At 35.2% G+C, this 20,554-nt stretch overlaps 1 protein-coding gene across 1 annotated transcript in view; it reads left to right on the top strand.

The window, feature by feature from the left end:
- LOC131079592 (uncharacterized) overlaps positions 1-19,589 on the top strand; it is a 94,757-nt gene extending 75,168 nt beyond the window's left edge. Inside the window, exons 6-18 of the mRNA XM_058017587.2 lie at positions 14,356-14,613; positions 14,713-14,797; positions 15,922-16,024; positions 16,181-16,306; positions 16,411-16,524; positions 16,638-16,756; positions 16,892-16,979; positions 17,220-17,312; positions 17,460-17,549; positions 17,697-17,816; positions 17,995-18,086; positions 18,660-18,717; positions 18,896-19,589. Coding sequence (XP_057873570.2) covers positions 14,356-14,613; positions 14,713-14,797; positions 15,922-16,024; positions 16,181-16,306; positions 16,411-16,524; positions 16,638-16,756; positions 16,892-16,979; positions 17,220-17,312; positions 17,460-17,549; positions 17,697-17,816; positions 17,995-18,086; positions 18,660-18,717; positions 18,896-18,952 — 1,403 coding nt within the window. The 3' untranslated portion in view covers positions 18,953-19,589. The remainder of the gene's footprint in view (positions 1-14,355; positions 14,614-14,712; positions 14,798-15,921; positions 16,025-16,180; positions 16,307-16,410; positions 16,525-16,637; positions 16,757-16,891; positions 16,980-17,219; positions 17,313-17,459; positions 17,550-17,696; positions 17,817-17,994; positions 18,087-18,659; positions 18,718-18,895) is intronic.
- The last annotated feature ends 965 nt before the right edge of the window (positions 19,590-20,554 follow it).

Raw genomic sequence — 20,554 nt, 5'->3', positions numbered from 1 at the left:
ATTTCAATGGCTAAACCCAACTTAGAAATAATAGGAACCAGATGATCCTTAACAGAATCAATCAGAATTTTCTTAGCCATAGTCCTATTCTTTCTCCATTGAACTTTCTTTGTATCAGTAGAAGGTTCTTCTACATCTTTTGAGACATAGTCAAGGAGATCATTCTCTTCTAGAGTAATCAGAATTCTAAATTTCCAAGAAGAGAAATTTGATGACCCATCTAGTCTATCTTCCACTTTCAATCTGTTCACCATTATGAATAACTTAGGCAAACAAAAGAAAGAAATAAAGAACTTAAAGATTCTGGTTCTGGATCAATCTTCTAAACCCGCTTTGATACCATGTTAATTTTGAACCAGAATAAATAGAAAGCAGAAAACTAAACTTATAAACAACACAAACACGAGCTTATCCTGGGAAAACCCTCCACTGGAGGGTGAAAAACCCAGCCCACTCAAAAATGAACTTTATTATATCTCTGAAAATGAATACAAGTGTTGATAGTTTCAGATTACTATCAACCACAATAAGATAAGTCTGATTCTCTACAAATCAATCATGACAATGAAGTCAAATGATACATCTCATATACATTCTATAAACCTTCATAAGACTGAAAACTCTGAACTCATAAAACATATAATATTACTGATGTGACAGACTACATACACAATGTTCTCAACTCGCTACAAGACAAACGAAAAGCCAGGAATATATAACTATCCATCTGCCGAAGAAGAAGAAGAGCCATGAAAATGGAAGGGCGATGAATATAAAGAATTGGAATTGCAAGTGAAGAGACTCCACGAAGGAAGAGGAAAACACACCGACAGCCACATCTTCACCGGCAGCCACATAGACATGAAAAGTCGCCGACAGCCACAACTTTACCGACAGCCACATAGACATGAAAAGTCACTGACAACCACAAAGACATCTTCACCGACAGAACATGAAAAGAAAACGGAAGCCAATGAACCGAAGTAGGATAAATAAAGGTAACTGAATCCACAAGATAAATAAGAGACGTTGCATCTTGGATCTCTATCGCAGCTATAACTTCAACACTTTTAATGGCAGTTACGATTAGCAAAGTTCATTACCTATAAAATATAAAAATGCTAGGAGCTTGCTTCCATTTGATACTTACGTGCTTGTTCACATTGGAGGAGAAACAATTCTCTCTAAACGTAAGTGGCTCTATAAAGGAAAAAAAAATTAATCAGGACTTCTAAACTGTCTTTATTGAAAAAGAATATGGCATGCACATGGACAATATCACAGCAATTTTGATTAGCAGTTAATTTTTTTAAATAATCTCTTTTTTTTTTTGACGGTGAAAGAGATGAGACCAACTTTGTGCACTCCAAGGAGTCTAGACTTAGGGAGGTTGCACTTCACAGCAATATTGTTAGAAGTTGGATTTTAAATATGGGGGTCAAAAATACAGCTAATAGGTCAGATGTGTGATCCTGTGAATCTTTCTATCTTAATACATTTGGCTGATGCAGATCATGTTTCCACACAAAGTCAAGGTAAAAATAAAATTAAGTATGACTCCCATCGGCCATTCCACCACCATCTAGATGTTTTCATCGCCAATGTTTATTTCTCTCTTGATTTTTTCTACTTTAGAAGTCTCACTCTCTGGCATTGTGATGCATGCAATGTTTAGATATCTGACCAGGGCTGTCCTAGCCCTGTATCCAGTCCCAAATTGAACCCTGCCAATATATGACATAAAAGTACTGAACTAGGTATCATAGTTGTTTCTTGTGAATTGCTTTAATATGCTTTTGTTCTAGACTTGATTAGTGTCAGTGATGTTGCCATTGTCTGGTCAATAACTTTAAAAGATTAGCACTAAGAACACATAATATATTGGAAGATCAAAGGAATTTGATGCATTGCATTACACGAATGCACTGGTTTTACATGGACGGGAGCCTAGTCAGTGTCTAGGTGATAAAATGACCAAGTCCTTGTGGTAAATGGTCCTTGCAAGCACTCCTACAAAATGGTTGAATGGAATATCATCAAACTTTTTACAATACGGGAGTCAAATTTTCAGCTACTGAACTATTGGCATTGTAATCACAAGTTTTTCTAAACTCTAATTTTGTTGAGTTGGTGGAGGTTGTGGTGAATGCAGAACAAATTATTCATCCACTGCTGAGTCAAATTGTGCATTCTTTATGAACTCCAGGGTTGGATTAAAATATGCATCATTATCCATTGAATGTTTTTTATTTCCTTTACAAAAAAAATCCAGAATTGCACAGACAAAACCCAAATTTAATCAAGATTTTTTCATATACAATATAGTTAATATCTAGAATGTATTCAAACTTCAAATTCAAACTTTAAACTTTTAAAAAGAGAACAAAGAAATAGTTGATTGTAAATACATGGTTTCAAGGTGGTCCTGCCTTTTATGACATGGACATTGGATAAAAATTGTTAGTTTCATACTGTGGTAAGTAAATTATGCACTCAGAAAATTTAGTCCTGTCGGCAAAGACCTTAAAACAAAAAACTACAGTTAAAACAGCAGATCAGGGTATGCTAATGTACAAACACAGACTGGTGAAAATATGAATAACAAATTCTCACAGATCTGAACTATCGATACTTCATCAAGTTTCAATTAAAATTGAATAGAATAACATTGCACTGAAATGAAATTTTCCAAAAGATACTCACTAGAGTGATGCTTAGTTTGACTGAACAATCAACTAGTCTGACTAATTAATTAAGTTAGTTTAACAACTAATGACTCCAAATAAAAGTAGTTGAGATTAAGTCGTATGCTAGAATCACTCAAGTCTTAAGTAGTTAACTGAGTGCGCATCTCAAAGAAGACTTCTTACATAGTTCAGCCATATTTTCTTTTATAACTACAGCTTCTTTGTGCTTGATCTCTTAGTTGCACAGAAATAAAGGCAAACTCTGCCATCATTTTTGTGCCTTGCTGATTCTGCTCTTGACTGTGCCTTAAACACAACTACACACAAACAATGGCTCTTGTTAGGTACACTTTTATTCTAAGGGGAAACTGTAGTATATTGCTGTGTTGTTGAATGAAGAAAACCTTTAAAGCAACATGGGTAAAACTCTAACAGAAATCCCTTTGCTTGCTTATATGAGGGCATCTTTGCCATAGCTGCTTACAGATCCTTTGAACAAGTGAAAAATATTTGGATGCATTTGAAGAGGGCCCTCTATCAACTTTGCATTTTCTCAAAATGAGTCACTATAGAACAGTGCTATATTTACATAATATCCAATGGCATGGAGGGACTAGTGCGTTCGTTGCTCCCATTTGTTATCAATGATGTTCCATGGTGGAATGAAGTTCTCCCTATCATTGCTCATGCTATTCATGATGATCACACAACAAATACTGAGAGGGCCCCGGTAGGGAGTGAAATTTTTTCAATCCTTTTCAAAACTCATGAGACAATTTATAAAGGAGTTACAGTAATGGAAGCAAAGCAAGACAAGAACACAACATTTTCTTGTGGAAAATCCTTTCAGGTTAAAAAAACCACAGTATACAAAATTTCATTCACAATATGGGCACCAACCCTTTTACATAAGTGAGCTACATCTCACACATAGAGCACCAACTCAAAGCAAACAAGGCACCAACCTTAGACTGAGCACCAACTCAGAAAATACGTTTAAACTCAATAAACCTTTGGAACACGCACAGCACTACAAATTGTTGATGTTGTAGCTAGGTTGGATCCCTTCTAGGGCTGACCTAGCACTTGCAGGTGACTAATTGGCCTATCGGCCTTAGTCACATCTTATGCGCAACTAAATAATATACCTTGTAATGAAACGTGTGGATAGGGCTGAACCTTTATTGGGCGCCAAACTTAAAAGATTTATATGATTGTAAGCCGACCTATTGTGAATAGGTGCCTGGCCGACCCATTGTGAATGGGGTGTCTTCCCCCTATATAAAGGAGATTCATTTGTCATTCACCACACATTCAGCAAGTTCATTCATACCTTCAGTCACTCAGCAAACTCCTTCAGCAGAGCATCAGCGAACTACTCCTAAGGACAGCGAATCATCTTCTAAGGACAGCAAATTACTTTCTAAGGACAGCAAACTTCTTCCAAAGGGCAGCGAACTATTTTGAGGCAGCGAGTCTCTTCTCATGATCTGCCATTGGTGTCAATGATCAGCGAATGGTGTTCATGATCATCAACCTGTCTCCCTTGATTAGCATTCAAGAATATTGCAGATAAGTTAATTGCATAGCTGTGCATGCCCTAGGTTGGATTCATTACACTACTGTGCATATACTGCTGTTCTTAGTGCTTCAAGAGTTGAAGCAGATTTGTAAAGACTTGTACTGATTTGATCTAATACAATCTGAGATTTTGTTTGCTGGGTTTTTCACCTCCAAGAGGGAGGTTTTCCCAGGGTACTGCTGTGTTATGTGTGTTCATTATTTAATTTTCTGTATACTGTTATCTGTCTGATCCTAAAATCAACACAAATACCATGCAAGAATTATACAACATCCTTAATCTGATATATATGGTAGCAGCACACTAGTCTCGAGCCAAACATCACACCATATTTTGAACACCCAGTACCTGCGATACACTGCACCTCTACAACACCACCCATCGATTTCATATAATCTGCTCAGTTATGCTCAGAAATAATTAATACTGCATTCAAAACATATAACCTTCAGTCAAAAACATAGTCTACAGCTTCACTGAAGAACATACAAACTCCTTCACATGACTAGAAGCAGATAAAAGAAAATTCCATCAAAAATAAAACTTCACTAGCAGATAATATCTCAGCCAATATATATAAAATATCTTCATGGGCCCAGCAATCTGAACTCGTTCTCAGCAATATCTATCTAATTCCACTCCATGATACACATAACTCCATTAAAAAAATCCTTAACGAAAAACATGTATATCTCCCGAAAAACAAAAAGGACACGTCAATAATCTGCCCAATCATCGCAGTGAAGAAAAAAAACGCATCATCCAAAATAAGAAAACCGATTCAATAAGAATTGACTTTCCATCATCTGCCAAGACGTTACACCATTTTTAAGCTGTTGTACCAATTTATAGACTAAATAAATGATTTAATTTCAAATAAGGCTGTCAATCTGAAGCTGTCAGAAAATATTTTCTTTTTCTAAAAATTATCAGCGTCAACTTGAACCTTTAACAAAAGACAGAGTATGTGCATATAACTTTAGCCATCTCCCAAAGCACTATAAGTTGACGTGGCAACCTCCAATGTAAGAATAGAGAGAAACGCCACACATGAATTAATTGAACCATCACACTGTAAACCGACATATGCATAAAGTTACCACAACTGCCAAAAATAGAATAGGTAAATAAAGAGTTTATGCCACGTAGACGCACCATGGCCAAAAAAAACATTGAAGTCAAGTCCATTTTTGGACTCACTAATTGTAACGGCATCCTCCTTTAAAAGGCATTTGACAAGTTAACAATGACATGGCAGCAATTCTGATGTAACAGCTGGCATATTGACAAGTAGGCACAGAACTAGCTGAAGCTGACAGCCAGACACCTCAAGCAGCCAACTAGGCACCTCAACCAACCAAGCAAGCAGCTGGAGCAAGCAGGCAAGGAGCTGAAGCAGGTCAAGCACCTCAAGCACCTCAAGTATGTCAAGTAGCTCAACCAAAGCTGAGAAAATCTAATGAACAAACAGTAGCCCGAAAAACACTTCAAACTCAGTCCAATATTACTTTGAGTAATCCTCCAGCTTGAATAGCACAAGCTTGACAAAAACACTTGACATCAATGACAAAATGTCTAACAATTCATGGTAGCATCCTTTGCCCTATCCAAGGTGAATTTTCAGCCACTAACTAGCCTAAAAAATTTGACTAGAGCCCTTGAAAATTGCACAATTTGTTGTGCATCTGCCTAAGTTTGTGATTGTCTTACCACCCAAGTGATTGACAAAGCTAGACTCAATGCACTCATTTGAAATGAATATTCATTTCAAGTTTAGCTCATGCAAATAAAGATTTAACAATGCAAGAAATTGTTTAGCAAATCTTGTCACCTTTAGATGGAGAAGTTGCTTGCTATCTATGAAGGCGTGCCTCAAACTCAACATCCTCATGTGATTGTAAATAAATTTGGTGATTATGGGGGCTCTCTTCAATATAGATATAACCCATGGAAGTTTGCCAATGTCTTCCAAGGTTAAATCAAGACAATTTGGCATGTATGGGTTCCAAAACTTTGTGGGATACTCCTCCGTTATAAGTCTTTGAACAACAATGCAGGAAACAACATTATCAATAATATATTGGATTGCACATTGTAACCCTACCTCAACAACCACCTCATCAAATAGAGTGAAAAGTGCTTGCACTGATTTGTGACACATTGTAATGTCCCCTACCTGATTAACATAATTAATCTATTTCAATATACTAAAATTGATTGAGAGACTAATCATGAAGCCAGTCATTGATATTCTTCAATTTATTAGTTATTAACAAGTGCTTATTTATTTAGCTCATTAGATGTGTTGGATCTCAAATCAACAGATTGGATAGGTTCTAAGGAAATGCCTACTCCTATGATCAAACCCTCCAGTTGACTTGGCCAACTTATAGAGTGAACGTATTTGGTTACTAACTCTCTCACTTTAGGCTCTGCAAGACCTAGGCGGGTATACCTATTCACTAGTGGCTTTCGATGACTAATCTTTTTATAGCAGATTGAGTATCTTGATCTAAATTTTTCCCTATCTTAGAATGGCATAGGTTCCTAGGATAGATGGCTTTTAGATGAGTTCAAGATTGTTGTTGTGAAAGCTATTCGATCTTTGTGCTAGAAATGTATATTTATACACTATTGCTAATTGATTCTATATATCCTACTCAACTATTCCTATTGCTTTAATGTAAAGGTAATTAATATGGTAAAGGTTGTGATTTGTGAATGACCAGAGTCTTTCCTGTTATTTGGGCTACAAAGTTATATTTCTCTAGGACTTAATGTATGATTTGTGAGACAGTTTTAAAACCTACCCCCTTTGGTAAATCTGTTAGTTACTGTTTCTTATGAGATCTGCTAAATGTTTATATCATAAACCGCTTGAATGAATTTAACCCTAACCTTAAGGGACCATTCAAGGAAGAACTACAAGGAACAATTACAATCCACGAGTAGATCTTTTTAATCCAAATTTATAACATAGAAACATAAATTTCACTGTAAGAATACGAATAACCTTATCTCCCTTAGATAATATCACAAACAACTGCCTACAAAAAAATAGATAATCCACAACACATATACAGAAGAAAACGACTGATTCTATTAAAGCTTCAAAATGATACAATAGTATGCCCAAAGGCTATAGTATCTCTCCCGTCTCTAATATTCTAATAATGTCCTCATTTTACAAAATATGCTCATATAAATAAACGAGCAACACCATTCTATGAGAAGTCACGTCCCTTCATCATTAATAACCTGATTACAATTGCTTAACAAAGTGAAAGATACAAAGATTAAGCATGCCAAGATGATTATTGATCTTTGCGGCAACGGGTAATCACTTGTCTAGCAATGCTTTGAATTTTTTACCGACGCGTATCCAACCTTACACCTGTGTTGTACTTTGATTAAATCACATGTCTCGATGGCTTTATCTTATGTCTCCCCGAAACACCATTTTCCATCGACATCATTCTTTATTTCGGTGAAATTGACACTATCGCCGACACTTCTCTTGGTCTCATCGATATCTTTAATTCATCGAAGCTTCGCTATAAGTGTTTATGTCGGTATAATGTTTTATCAATTCATCGAAATCTTCCTTTTCGATGAAAATGCTTTTATCGCTAAGTCCCTCTGTCGTTTTATCGATGTTAGAATTCCATCGAAACAGTTCTTCATTATCCGGCCTTCGTACTAGTGTCGATGAAATTTCCCCTTTTGGTAAAAGAAAAATATTCTCCTTCGACTCTTTATGTTCGGTCGATAACAAGTCATCGATGGAAATCTCTCATATTTCATCGATCCTTTAATCTTCGATGAGAAAGCTATCTTCGGTCAACATCTTTTGTGCCTCTTCGATACGCTCCTTTCCTCGAAATAGCTTCGTCGATAACATATCTATTGGTTCCTTCTATATTACTCTTTCGGCCAAACTTCTTCCCTCGGCGAGCTATTCACATGTCTCATCGATACTGTAGTTTCATCGAAACTTCTTTATTTTATCGATGGGACCACTTTTGATTTCCTCGATGTACTTTATGTCGATGGAACTAATGTTTTCGATGAATCCTTTTGGAGGTCCATTGCGGCCAAGGTTTGTTTGATAAGTCACTTTATTGATAGGATAATGGTAAGCTTCTTCAATAGAGTCATTTCGGTCAGACTGGGCTTTTCGGTGAAGGATGGACACCTATTACCGACAACTTTAGTTTAGGCGATGTCTTAGGGGTTTTTTGGTATCGGTGGAATTTCTAGGGTTTCTATCGAAATTATCAAGGGCATATTTAGCCTTTTATTACTCTTTTCAAAATCATCTTAACTCCTTACATTTTTAAAATTTGATGCTCAACAAGATGATTAATTTCATTATTCATAGTTTTAAAGGAGAAAGGTCTATGTATGTTACCAAAGTGCTTAGAGACCAAATACAATAGGTTCCCTCAAAGTTTACAGATCCAAGCCCTTACCTATCTTGGGTCTATACCCTCAAGGCTTATGGGTCGCTGATCCTTACCCTATCTTGGGACTTAACCTATTGCTTGGATTTAGACCACCCCTCTTTGGAACATCTCATCCCCATCTTCTTAAATATTGATAGCAATAACATGATTTAGACTATAAGTATACTAACTTTTCATGTATTATGAATATATATGAAATTAAGTATCACTGTCTTACATATTGCAGTTTATATTAATATTACTACTAAATTCTGCATGACAACATTTTCGGGCTTCATATATTAAGCATACATATTAAGCACATCCCCATGCATACCACCAAGAACACAGATGTTACTGCCTGTAACTCAATAACAGTTCTGATCTGATCTGATCAATGGTGATGTCACTAGATGCTTTTGATTCCTTCCCTTTATACCTCTCAATGTGAGAAAGAGGTCACACCTCTTCATCATGTATGCCCCTTGGCAAGAGACACACCCTTTCACCATTAGCAGCACCCTTTGAAAGAGTGCAACTCTTCATTATTTCTGCCCTTTGAAAGGGACTCAACCTTCCACAATCAGATCTGCACTTCTCATTTCCAAATTCTCACCTCCTCAAATGAGATTCTCTTCTCCCTTTTATATCTCATGTTTGAGGGAGTCACAACTTATCATTTCATGCCTTTTGATCATTCATTAACTTTAATCAAATTTCAATTATATTTAATTATATTCTGTTATATTTCAATTTAATTTTTATATTTATTCTTTTGTATTTTATTATTATTATTATTATTTATTATTAAATTAAATTTCAAAGTAGGGACATGACACACATCGACAAATTTTAGGGACATTGTGCGAAGCTTGGATTTTCTAAGGAAATTGATAAGAGTTCAAATTCTCCTATCTATCTATAAATTTGACATGATAGTGCAACCTATATTTCGTTACTCATTGTGATATTTGACGAGGACATTGCTCAAATCATCCTTAACATGTTAGTACTCAAGGTCTCACATGAAGGGGACTTGAAGTTGCAATGGCATCCGATATAGCTTGTTAGTATGGAGATTTGACAATGTTGAACGACAAGCCCCTCGTGCTTGGTATGAAAGAATTGATAAATACTTGTTAAGTTTAGGATTTTGTAAAAATGATGCTGACTCTAACATCTACTTTAAGTTATCCAATGATGAAATGCTAATTCTAGTTCTATATGTGGATGATTTATTTCTTACTGGTAAAGATGAACTTATCATTAGATGTAAGAAAGAACTAGCTTCAAAATTTGAAATGAAGGACTTAGGTCTAATGCATTATTTTCTAGGTCTAGAAGTATGGCAAAGATCTAACGAAATTTTTCTAAGTCAAGGAAAGTCTACTATTGATATTTTGAAAAGGTTTAGAATGATGGATTGTAAACCTATGTCTACTCCTATGAAATCTAACTTAAAGAAGTTAAGTGTTTCTGCAACTAATTCTGATTTTGCAGATCCATCGGAGTACAGGTAGTTGATTGGATCACTGATGTATCTAGTTAACATTAGACCAAACATATGCTTTGCAGTGAATGCTCTTAGCCAGTTCATGAGCATGCCCAAACTTCAATAAACTTGGAAGGTTATTCAGATGCAGATTGGGCTGGAAGTGTCAAAGACAGGAAAAGCACTTCCGGCATTTGTTTCAGCTTAGGATCCGCAGTGATTTCTTAGGCTTGTAGAAAACAATCCTCAGTTGCACTAAGCACTATTGAAGATGAGTATATTGCAGCAAGTGTAGCTTCTAGAGAAGCAATGTGGCTTCGTAAGCTTTTTGCTGGGCTGTTTGGTCAGCCTTGGGATCCTACAGTTATTCATTGTGATAATCAGAGTTGTATCAAAATGTCTATCAATCCAGTGTTTCATGACAGGTCAAAACATGTGGAAACTCATTATCACTTCATTCGAGATATGGTGCAAAGAGGCACCATTTGTAGTATGTCAGCACTGATGAGCAGGTTGCAGATATTCTTACCAAGCCTCTGTCCAAAGTGAAGTTTGTGTACTTCAGAGATAGACTCGGTGTTTTGGAAAATGAAACCTTGATTGAGAGTGAGTCTCAACCTCAGTGATACATTGTGTTGTATCAAACCACCCTCTGCAGGCAATGTAAGGTGGTATTGTAATCTTCTCAGGGAGAAGAGTAATTGTTAACCATCCTCTGCGGGCAATGTAAGATGGTAGAAAAGATCCTCTCCACCCTCTGCGGGCAATGTAAGGTGGATCCAGTCTATGCTTGTGTGCGAGTTGGAAGATTATATTATGTAGTTCCATTATATGCTTGTGTGCAAGATGGAAGACTACAATATTCTGATTATGTAATCCATTCTTTGCTTGTGTGCAAGATGGAAGATTATGGTTATGTTTCTCCTCCCTAATTAAGGAGTGTTGATTGTAATTAGGAAGGAATGGCAGATTCCAATTGCTTTAGGCAACATTGGAATCTGCCCAAAGGGCTGGCCCCTCCTTCAACGTGTAGGGCTGGGCCCTATCTCTCACGACACCCCTAAATCCTCATGCCACACTCAAAACGTGCTCCCACAAAATAGGGCCGACCCTATTCTATCAAGGCAATTCGCTCAAAAGGAAATTAATAAATAAAAGTTAATTATAAAGCAAAAGCCGACCTAACTAAGATCTTGCACCACATATAAATAAATGACAACTTCACCTCATTATTCACTTAACACAAGATCTCTCAATGCGAATTATACATCTGTCTCTTGCGAAGTTTGAAGAAGGAATAATTGCGAATTATCTCTGTCATCGAAGGTGCTAACATTAAGAGCAAATACCATCATAAAGGAGGGCGAACTATTCTAGATTCAAGGCGCTAAGGTTGTAGTCTAGTCTCAAGCAAAAGTGCAGACTAAAGATGCACTAAAAGTGCAGATCTAGGGTATGAGCCTGAGTGCTGGTTGGTGTGTTAAAGGGGCAGACCTGATGCTCATGAAAGTGCAGACCTGTTGCTGATTTCATCAGCTCTAAGAGCAAACATCTCAGACATCTTCAAGTACTTGAGATAAGTGTTGTAATCATTTTATGAATATAATCCATAATCAGATCTGAGGATCTTTTCTGGCTGGTTTTTTCCTCCTAGGAGGTTTTCCCAGGGTAACCGTGTCTTGTTCTTATTTTTTGTTCATTTCTATGTTATGCCTAAATATAGAAATCTCTAAATCTCTCAGCTAATCAATCTAGTTAGAAACTAAATTCTGATTTCTAAGTTTTATATTAATCTGAAAGTATTAAATTCAACATTATTGTCATTGTCATTATCAATCCTCTCTTTGGAATAGTGTTACTTTGATCATCGTACAAGGGTAGTTAACTAGAATATCAAACCAAGAGCAAACAAGATTTTATAAATTGATTGGTAAGACCATTAGTTGATAACAAAAATGGACACCAAGTAGTACAAACATTGAGCTTCATATGGGTACCAACACTTCTAATGTACACAAAGTCCATGCAATTCTTAACTAGTGTACTAGGGCATCTTTCATATCCCTCAACTTCACCTACAATCACCTTCCCTCAAGTGCTTAAAATAAGTGGGAGATTAATGTGTCTACAAGTTGAGTAGTATGCAAGGGCCTTTCAAGATTTAAGGACAAGAGATTTGCTTCTAATGTACATCAAGTCTATAAGTTTGATAGTTAATGTATTAGGGATTCTTCTATATGCCTTGTCTTCGCCTACAACTAACTTCTCACAAGTCATTATGCCAACAGGGAGATTAACGTGCCTACAAGTTTATCCCAACTAAGTATGTCTCTACCTTACCTCTTCCTTTTGTGTAGGTTTGATTTTTTATTATATGCTTATGACTTTATTGTTGCATGTTATTATTTACTTTATTTCTATATTGCTTAACATTTTGTCCTCAAGCATTCCTTTATCTTTGTTTTTTACTTGTAGCACCTAGATTTACGGTCCTTTACCCTTTTGCCTTACATATAGCCATTTGCCTTAATTGCTACTTTTCTTTGGTATCACTTACATTGCTATTCAATGCATCGTACATCTTGATATCCCATATATATTGGCTTTTTGTTTTTTCTACTAGAAGAGGCCTTCTACATTTTCCCTCGAGAGAGAAAAAAAGAAATTATTTTTAATGCCCACATATGTCAGTGGGACTAGAGGTTAAGTTAAAAATAGGAAGTTCTAGGATGAGAGAACCCTAGAATCAAAATAATAAAAGTGCATAGGAAGAAACAAAGCACTATGCTGCCAACAAATAGCAGTGGAGAGTGAACAAGAACCAGAGAAACATGTGCCGATGAAGACTAGAAGGAAATCTCATTGAATATCCCTATTTGTGTTTTAAATGGAGTTGTCTGAGCTGCCATTAATCATTATGAGAGATATCTCTTGCTAGGGAGTATCCAAGGTTGGATGGTCATGCTAGGATAGCCTAGGAGGAATCAAAGCACTTCCTCCAGAAACTCCCCTAACATCCAAGGCTGCTGTATCTCCCATAGGAGAAAAGAAGTTTGTAATGAGTTTGCCCCTATGGCCTATGGGGTAGATCCATGTTGTTAGAATGGGGCTGAGTCATACCAATAGGGTAGAGCTGTAAATTTGAGTAATCTGAGGAGTAAGGGTTTTCTTAAGTATTTATCTTAGTGGTAGAATTATGGTTAGCATATTTTTTCATACAAGCATAGTTATTCTAGGGGTTTGGATAGATATTTTTGAATGTTGTATTAGAAGTAAGTGTTATATGCCTTTATTTGCAGCATCCGACTTGTCAGATGGTACATGGTGATGTGACCTCAACATTCAGTGAAATAGACATGCCAGACATTATTATATAACAGCATGGTCCCATGCAGCTGCTTACAGCTAAAAATTTTGAGCTGCCGGTGGTCCCATGAAAATTTTAAAATAACACAATGCATGATTCGGAATCTTCTCTGGTATGGGATTTGGAAGTTCAGCTGTAAGTGGAGAGATGGCACTGAAGTTATGCAGCCACCGTTTAACCATATTTGCCATATGGCTGCATATATTGTCTTCCCTCCCTTTTGTCATTTGCTTTTAGATTTTATCTTCTAAATTTAATAATTATAAAAATATTATAATTTGAGAATTTCTTAGAATAAGCAGAAAAAAAACCATGGGACTATTTGCTCCCAAAAAATCTCCTAAAATTTTTTTAGTCGTCCCTGCTAAAACAAAAAAAAACTTGGTGGCTGTATGAAACCCTGTTGTAAGACTTCTTTTTAAGAAATTCAAATCAAGATAGAATATTCTATCATGATGTAAGGCCATTAAATTATAACTCCTATACGTTCCTTGATTTAGTATAATAAATATTTTTTTGGGATCATGTAAGCATACAATGTTTACTTTTGTAAAAATTTACCTTTAATAGATGTCTGAACATTGAGTTTTGTCCTTTCATGGTTGTATTTGACTTCAGGTTTTTCTGTTAGAATGGATGTATATTGGCATTTTCTTGAATGTATGAATACAAAATAAATATTTTCAATTTATTTTTGATGTATAATAATGTTGATCTTGTCATCTATTGTTTGTGTTTCAGTAACTGATAACAAGTTTTCTTGCTTCCTTGTTAATTTGCAGCCAGTGTTGTCTTGTTACCATATTACACCTTTAATTATCTTGTGAATGCAAGTGGAGAAATGCCAAAAAGACCTTTGGCAGATAACAGCCTTCTTTTGCTTCTTGTTCTTATACATTATCGTAAAAGTTTGCCACTTGAGGAAGCATCAGGAAATACATTGGAAACCAATGGTAGCAATACAGGAGGCTTGGGAGAGAGCTTGAACTCTCATCATAATCCTTACTCCAGAGCACTTGAAACTGCCAGGGACATTGAATGTAATTCAACCATCCTTTACAGCAAATATTTTGATCTCAATGTGCTGCACTTCCTGTACTTAAAATAACTGATTCTTGTTCATTTGCTATTTTCTGCAGTTGACCGTGTAGATATTGAAGGGAATGCTCAAGCTGGTCTGACTGTGAGATTGCCTTTTGCATCTTTATTCGACACTCTTGGAGGGTAAAAACATTCCTGATTCCAATTTGTCTCCAAATTTTACTGATTTTTTTGTACCTTTCAATCAGTCTTCTTATAAGATGACATTTTAATTATACTTAACAGAGAAATTTACTTATTCCTCGGCAATATAACCTCTGTATTTTATAAGAAACAAAAGTAATATGCTATCATCCTTCTTTGCTGTAGTATCAGTAAACCGTACCCATTCTAATCATTGACATTAGTGGATTGTGGAATATAAAACTATATTATTAATTTTTCTTTAAACATTGACATTTGTACGTGACAGTAAAATCCTTCTTTGTTTGAATTGTTGATACTGTATTAAATCAATTAGGCAGTTGCCACAGATATCCAAAATGCTCATTAGTTTAGGGTTGGGTGTAGGTTATTCCCTTGTGAATTCTTTTGGACAATAAGAATCAAGCAAGGACATTATATTTGAGTCTTAATTGTATAACATGTCATACTGAATTTGTCTTTTGTCAAATTTTAAATGTGGAAATATTCATGTCCATAGATGACTAGTACTGGTTAACTGTATTGTTGAATTAATTTTGATAGAGAATAGTAAGTGTTAGGACTTGTATTATAATATGAAATTGGCTAAATACATACAGAAATTGTGTTTGGTAGAAATTGCAATTGGACGAAAGGAAGAAACCAAATGTTGTGGCATGAATTATAATTTATATTGATGGACCTAGCATCTTGACTCGAATTTCGGTTTCCTCTTCATATTACACACTTTCCATCCATAATTCATTCTCCTTTACCTCCTTTTATCACAAGGTAGGGCATCGATTTGACATCTCTAGGAGGTTTATCAGTTGAATTAGAATGACATCAAACGTGTGAGAATGGAATTTAGTTGAACCTTTGAAAGGTATCAGATTTTTTCATGTTTATTAAATTATTACATGTACAAAGTTGAGTATAAACTCCAAGTAGAGAAGAAGAAAAAGGACAACAATATTCCTTTGTGTTTTGCAATTGAAGCTTTCTTTCAAAATTTAGAGGGATCAGATTATTTTCATGATACATTAGTAAACTTAATTGGTTACCAGAGTATAATCTGTGCTTTTATGCCAAACATTGATGATCTTTAGTCTATGATGTTGCAGCTGCATGACAGATGAGAGTTCCATCTTGCTGCTCTACTCTTTGCTCCATGGGAATTCTGACTTCTTGGAATATGTTTTGGTTCGAACAGATTTAGATACACTGGTATGCAGCTTTTGATGTTGTCTTTTCTTACATTATTTAGCCGGTTTATAAAGATATACTTAATTGTGATTATAGTCTTTCTAAGTTTAGGTTAGAATTGGCAAGGTGATTTTTAACTTCTTTAAAACCTCATTGATGATTCTCTGACATTTACAGTTAATGCCAGTTCTGGAGATGCTTTACGGTGCACCTCAAAGATCTTCAAATCAGATATATATGTTGCTTATCATTCTCCTGATACTTAGCCAAGATTCCTCTTTTAATGCTAGTATACATAAGCTAGTAAGATCTATTCCTTGGAAAAAGTATTAACATGCTGAATAATTTATTCTACTAGAACATTCAGGTTTACCTGTTTTTTGTCTTTGATTTTATTTCTCTTCCAGATACTGCCGAATGTTCCCTGGTACAGAGAGCAACTATTGTCTCGAACATCACTCGGTTCTTTGATGGTTGTGATTCTTATAAGGACAGTGAAGTATAATCTATCAAAACTGAGGGTGAGCTAACTATTCTGCAAGAATAGCTATTACAGATCTGTCAACAGAAATATTTGGAAGATTTTCCATCTATGTGATATGAAAGGTTAAATTTTTTTTTCTTTAATTTGCAGGATGTTTATCTTCATACAAACTGCCTTGCAACTTTGGCAAACATGGCCCCACATGTCCACAGATTGAATGCATATGCATCACAAAGGCTTGTTAGTCTTTTCGACATGCTATCACGCAAGTATGCTATTTTCACCACTATTTATTGCCACTAAATAGCTAGCAACACATTCCGTCAGTCAACCATGATTTTTATTTGTTGGCATTGGCATTTCTTTCATGGTCTGTTGTTTGATATCTTTTCTTTCACTTGAAGGTACACAAAATTAGCAGAGGCGAATAACAGCAAGATCCTTACAATAAATGTAAATCCATTGGAAGGCAAAGAGTTAGCTGAGGATACGGTAAGTCTTACACAACCAAATAGTTTTTAAACAGTTTTGTCAAGTCCATAGCACTGAAATGATTATAAACCATTTTTATTTATGCAGGTTCCATAGACATGTTGGTATTATTACTATACTTTTGTAATTGTGATGCTTACAAAATTTGAATTGTGGTACTACGGATTGTTGTAAAATATATTTGTGAATCCCTTTTCCTTTCTTGCTTTATTACTAAAAATATGCTGTGCACATTTGCAGCCAACTGAGCTACATATTTATACGGATTTCTTAAGAATTGTGTTGGAGATCATCAATGCTATTCTTACTTATGCTTTGCCTCGGAATCCAGAGGTAATTCTCTTTTCTAGGGTTCTTCTAATGACTTCTTACTCAGTTATATATGCTAAGCATATGTTTTCTAGCTTTGCATATCAGTTGAAAGTTTATCATTGAACGGAGACTTTGTAGCTTAGAAATTTTATTCTCCCTTTGGAGCAGGTTGTGTATGCGACATTGCATAGGCAGGAGCTTTTCAAGCCATTCAGGGACCATCCACGCTTTTATGAACTAGTGGACAACATTTATACAGTTTGTTTTCCTATATCATCTGTTAATTATGTCTGATTTTTTTACTCCATACCATTCGGTTCTCTCTGCAACTGGTTTGAAGGTGTTTCTAAAACTTTTTTGTTGTGGATGTGGAGAATTGATTACCAGTCTCATTTTGCTTGTCAGGTATTGGACTTTTTCAACAGCCGCATGGATGCTCAACGTATAGATGAGGAATGGTCAGTAGAAAAAGTTCTGCAAATTATAGTTGCTAATTGCAGGTCATGGCGGGGTGAAGGGATGAAGGTAATTTAACAGGTTAAAGAATTATCTACAACTCTAATCATAGTGGTGTGGTGGAATATAAATTCTTGATATGCTGTTGTTTTTTCATATTTGAATTTGTTTAGGTAATATCTTACATAATTTTAGGTGAAATAGTTCTGCTAGTCCTTATTTTAGATGTTTGTTTGTGTTGTTTAAGATGTTTACCCAGTTGAGATTCACATACGAACAAGAGCTTCATCCAGAGGAGTTCTTTATTCCATATGTGTGGAAATTGGTTGTTTCAGAAAGGTAAGTAGCTGATGCTTACAAAATGATTTCAGGTTCTTTGGGAATTCCATTCTTTGTAGTGTTACTTGCATGGCAAAATTTGAATTTGGATTTTTTTTTTTGTCACCTCCAAAAGTAGATTGGAAAAACCTGGAAATTCTACTTTTGGTTGCATTGTGCTGTATTTATTTGTCAGTTGTCATTAATGTGGGATAGGACAAGTGACTCAATTGTAAATTTGACATCTATATTTTATCTGGTGCAAGAGTATTTGCCTAAATCCGATACTCTTGCAGATGGTAGAAATTTTATATGTTTTCTCATGAGATCTTCTGTTTCCATTCAGCAGTTTGGTAGTACAACTCCTGGGGCAAAATTTTAGTTTCACTTTCTTCTTATCCCCTGCAAAAATGAATCTGAAACTCTACTTTTGGTTATTGTGCCATATTTATTTGTCATCAATGTCAGATAGGACTAAATAATCCAATTCTATATTTCATCTGGTGCAAGACCATACACTTAAATCAGATTGTCTATGGTTGTTGATGGTAGAAGTATTAATGTTTACTCGTGAGATCTTCAATTTCTGTGCAGTGGTTTGGATTTTGATCCCGACAATATTCGTTTATATGAAGCAAAATCACCTGCAGAAGTAAGTGGTCATTTTCAAATTTCATAATATCTATATCGTTGTCTTTCCTATGTGGGGCAGAGTTGTTATTCTGAAAGATTTATATGGTTGAGTTGGAGCTAGTCTAGGCATGAAATTTAAGAATTTTGGAGGCTTTAATCAATTGTTTGTATTGTTTCCTTGTTTTTCCTTGTTACAGGATCCCCCACCAGACAAGACATTTGATTTACCACTCTCTCCTGCCATAGATGTGTAGATATAAATTGAATTCCTTCAAAATATTAAAAAATGTACAGATCGATGTTTAGGTTTTTGGAGTGATAATGTGATCAGTCATTTTCATTCTTCCCGGAGGAGTCCTATCTATTAAACTACCCTAATGATTCTTTACAGGAACTCTTTGAGTTGTCTAAATTGCAAATCGCTCAAGTTTTATTCTGTGTACAAAGGACTTACGCATATATGTCATTTCATTTGCATCAATTCTTTATCCAAGTATATACCAAAATTCGAGGAGTTTTCAGCTGTTCCTAATAAGAAGCTAACATTGGGAGGTTGAGGTGCACTTCAACTTCTCATGGGAATTATGATCGGTTGATGATTTATCAATTTTTTTTTATCATTGTCAAGAGACTCTGACTTAAGGGTGAACATGTACCATCGGTTCAGATCTGTTTCCATTGTTAATGATACTTTGTTCATGGTCTCTATTGGTTTTATGCCTCTGCTAACTATTGTGAATAAGAGAAATGTTTATGGAACCAAACAGAAAATATCAATTTCAGGTTGTGGGCCATAGATACGTTTACAGAAAATAGCCTCTATAACATACTTCCTTATGCATCGTGTGCTCTTCAATACACAAGGATGCTTCTGGGAAGTCTTTTTTTTTATAGCATTGAAATATTTAAAGAAATGCCCCATAAAGGAATGCCTACATCTGTAACCTGCCTTGTTGAGACTGCACTTTTTGAATCAAAACATATAAGAATGCACGGTTTCAACTGATAGACAGATTTGAAAAAATTTAGTGTTCACTGGCAAGAACGTGCCCCAAATTTTTTTAGTGTTCACTCAATAGCTTCTATATGCATTTGATGTAATAACAGATTGGGTAGTCAAAACTCTCTTAAGATATGCTGCAAGCTTTTAAATTTGCCTCGCACACCTATGATTTATTAAATTTCATTATGTATACAGAAACTAATTCCTCAATAATAGAATTTGATCATAATGAGCACTTCGATTCTTCTCAGACATTAAGACAGCCAAGAATATGCATTAAATAACTAGCATGTACTTTTGAACTGATTGTTTCATTGCAATAGTATCGGCAGATTGAACATTTGCAGTAGTGGATTAAATTGATTTGTAATTTGCTAGAAAGAGGGATAACTTAAATAAATACACAATTGACATGATCCAAGGTTTGGAGGCAAGATCAAGTTGAAACTGTTTACATTTTCTATTATAAAATCATAGCCACATAATTTAATATACATTTTGATAGCAGCTTTGTGTTTGTCAATTCTTTAAAAACTTTAAAAAAAAAAAAAAATCAATAAATGAGAATATAGTTTTTATTTTGTAAACTGATATTTTTATAATAATTAAGCACATTCTTATTATCAATATCTAGATATCAGTTATATAAAGTTGCAAATCCTTAAATTTTAACATATAAAATGTGACAAATCAAGTAGCTTTATGATCATAAATAAAAAAAAAGTATCAACCTTGTTTTCACTACATTTACATGTAAATCTATGCAAGGTGAAATTGCTAACTAATTACAAGCTAAAGTAGGTAATTTTTTTAAAAAACAATCAAGTAAATAGAAAATAATCGAGTGTAATGT

This window comes from Cryptomeria japonica, chromosome 9 (assembly GCF_030272615.1).
Source record: "Cryptomeria japonica chromosome 9, Sugi_1.0, whole genome shotgun sequence".
NCBI lineage: Eukaryota > Viridiplantae > Streptophyta > Pinopsida > Cupressales > Cupressaceae > Cryptomeria > Cryptomeria japonica.
This window is presented reverse-complemented; position numbering and strand designations above follow the sequence as displayed.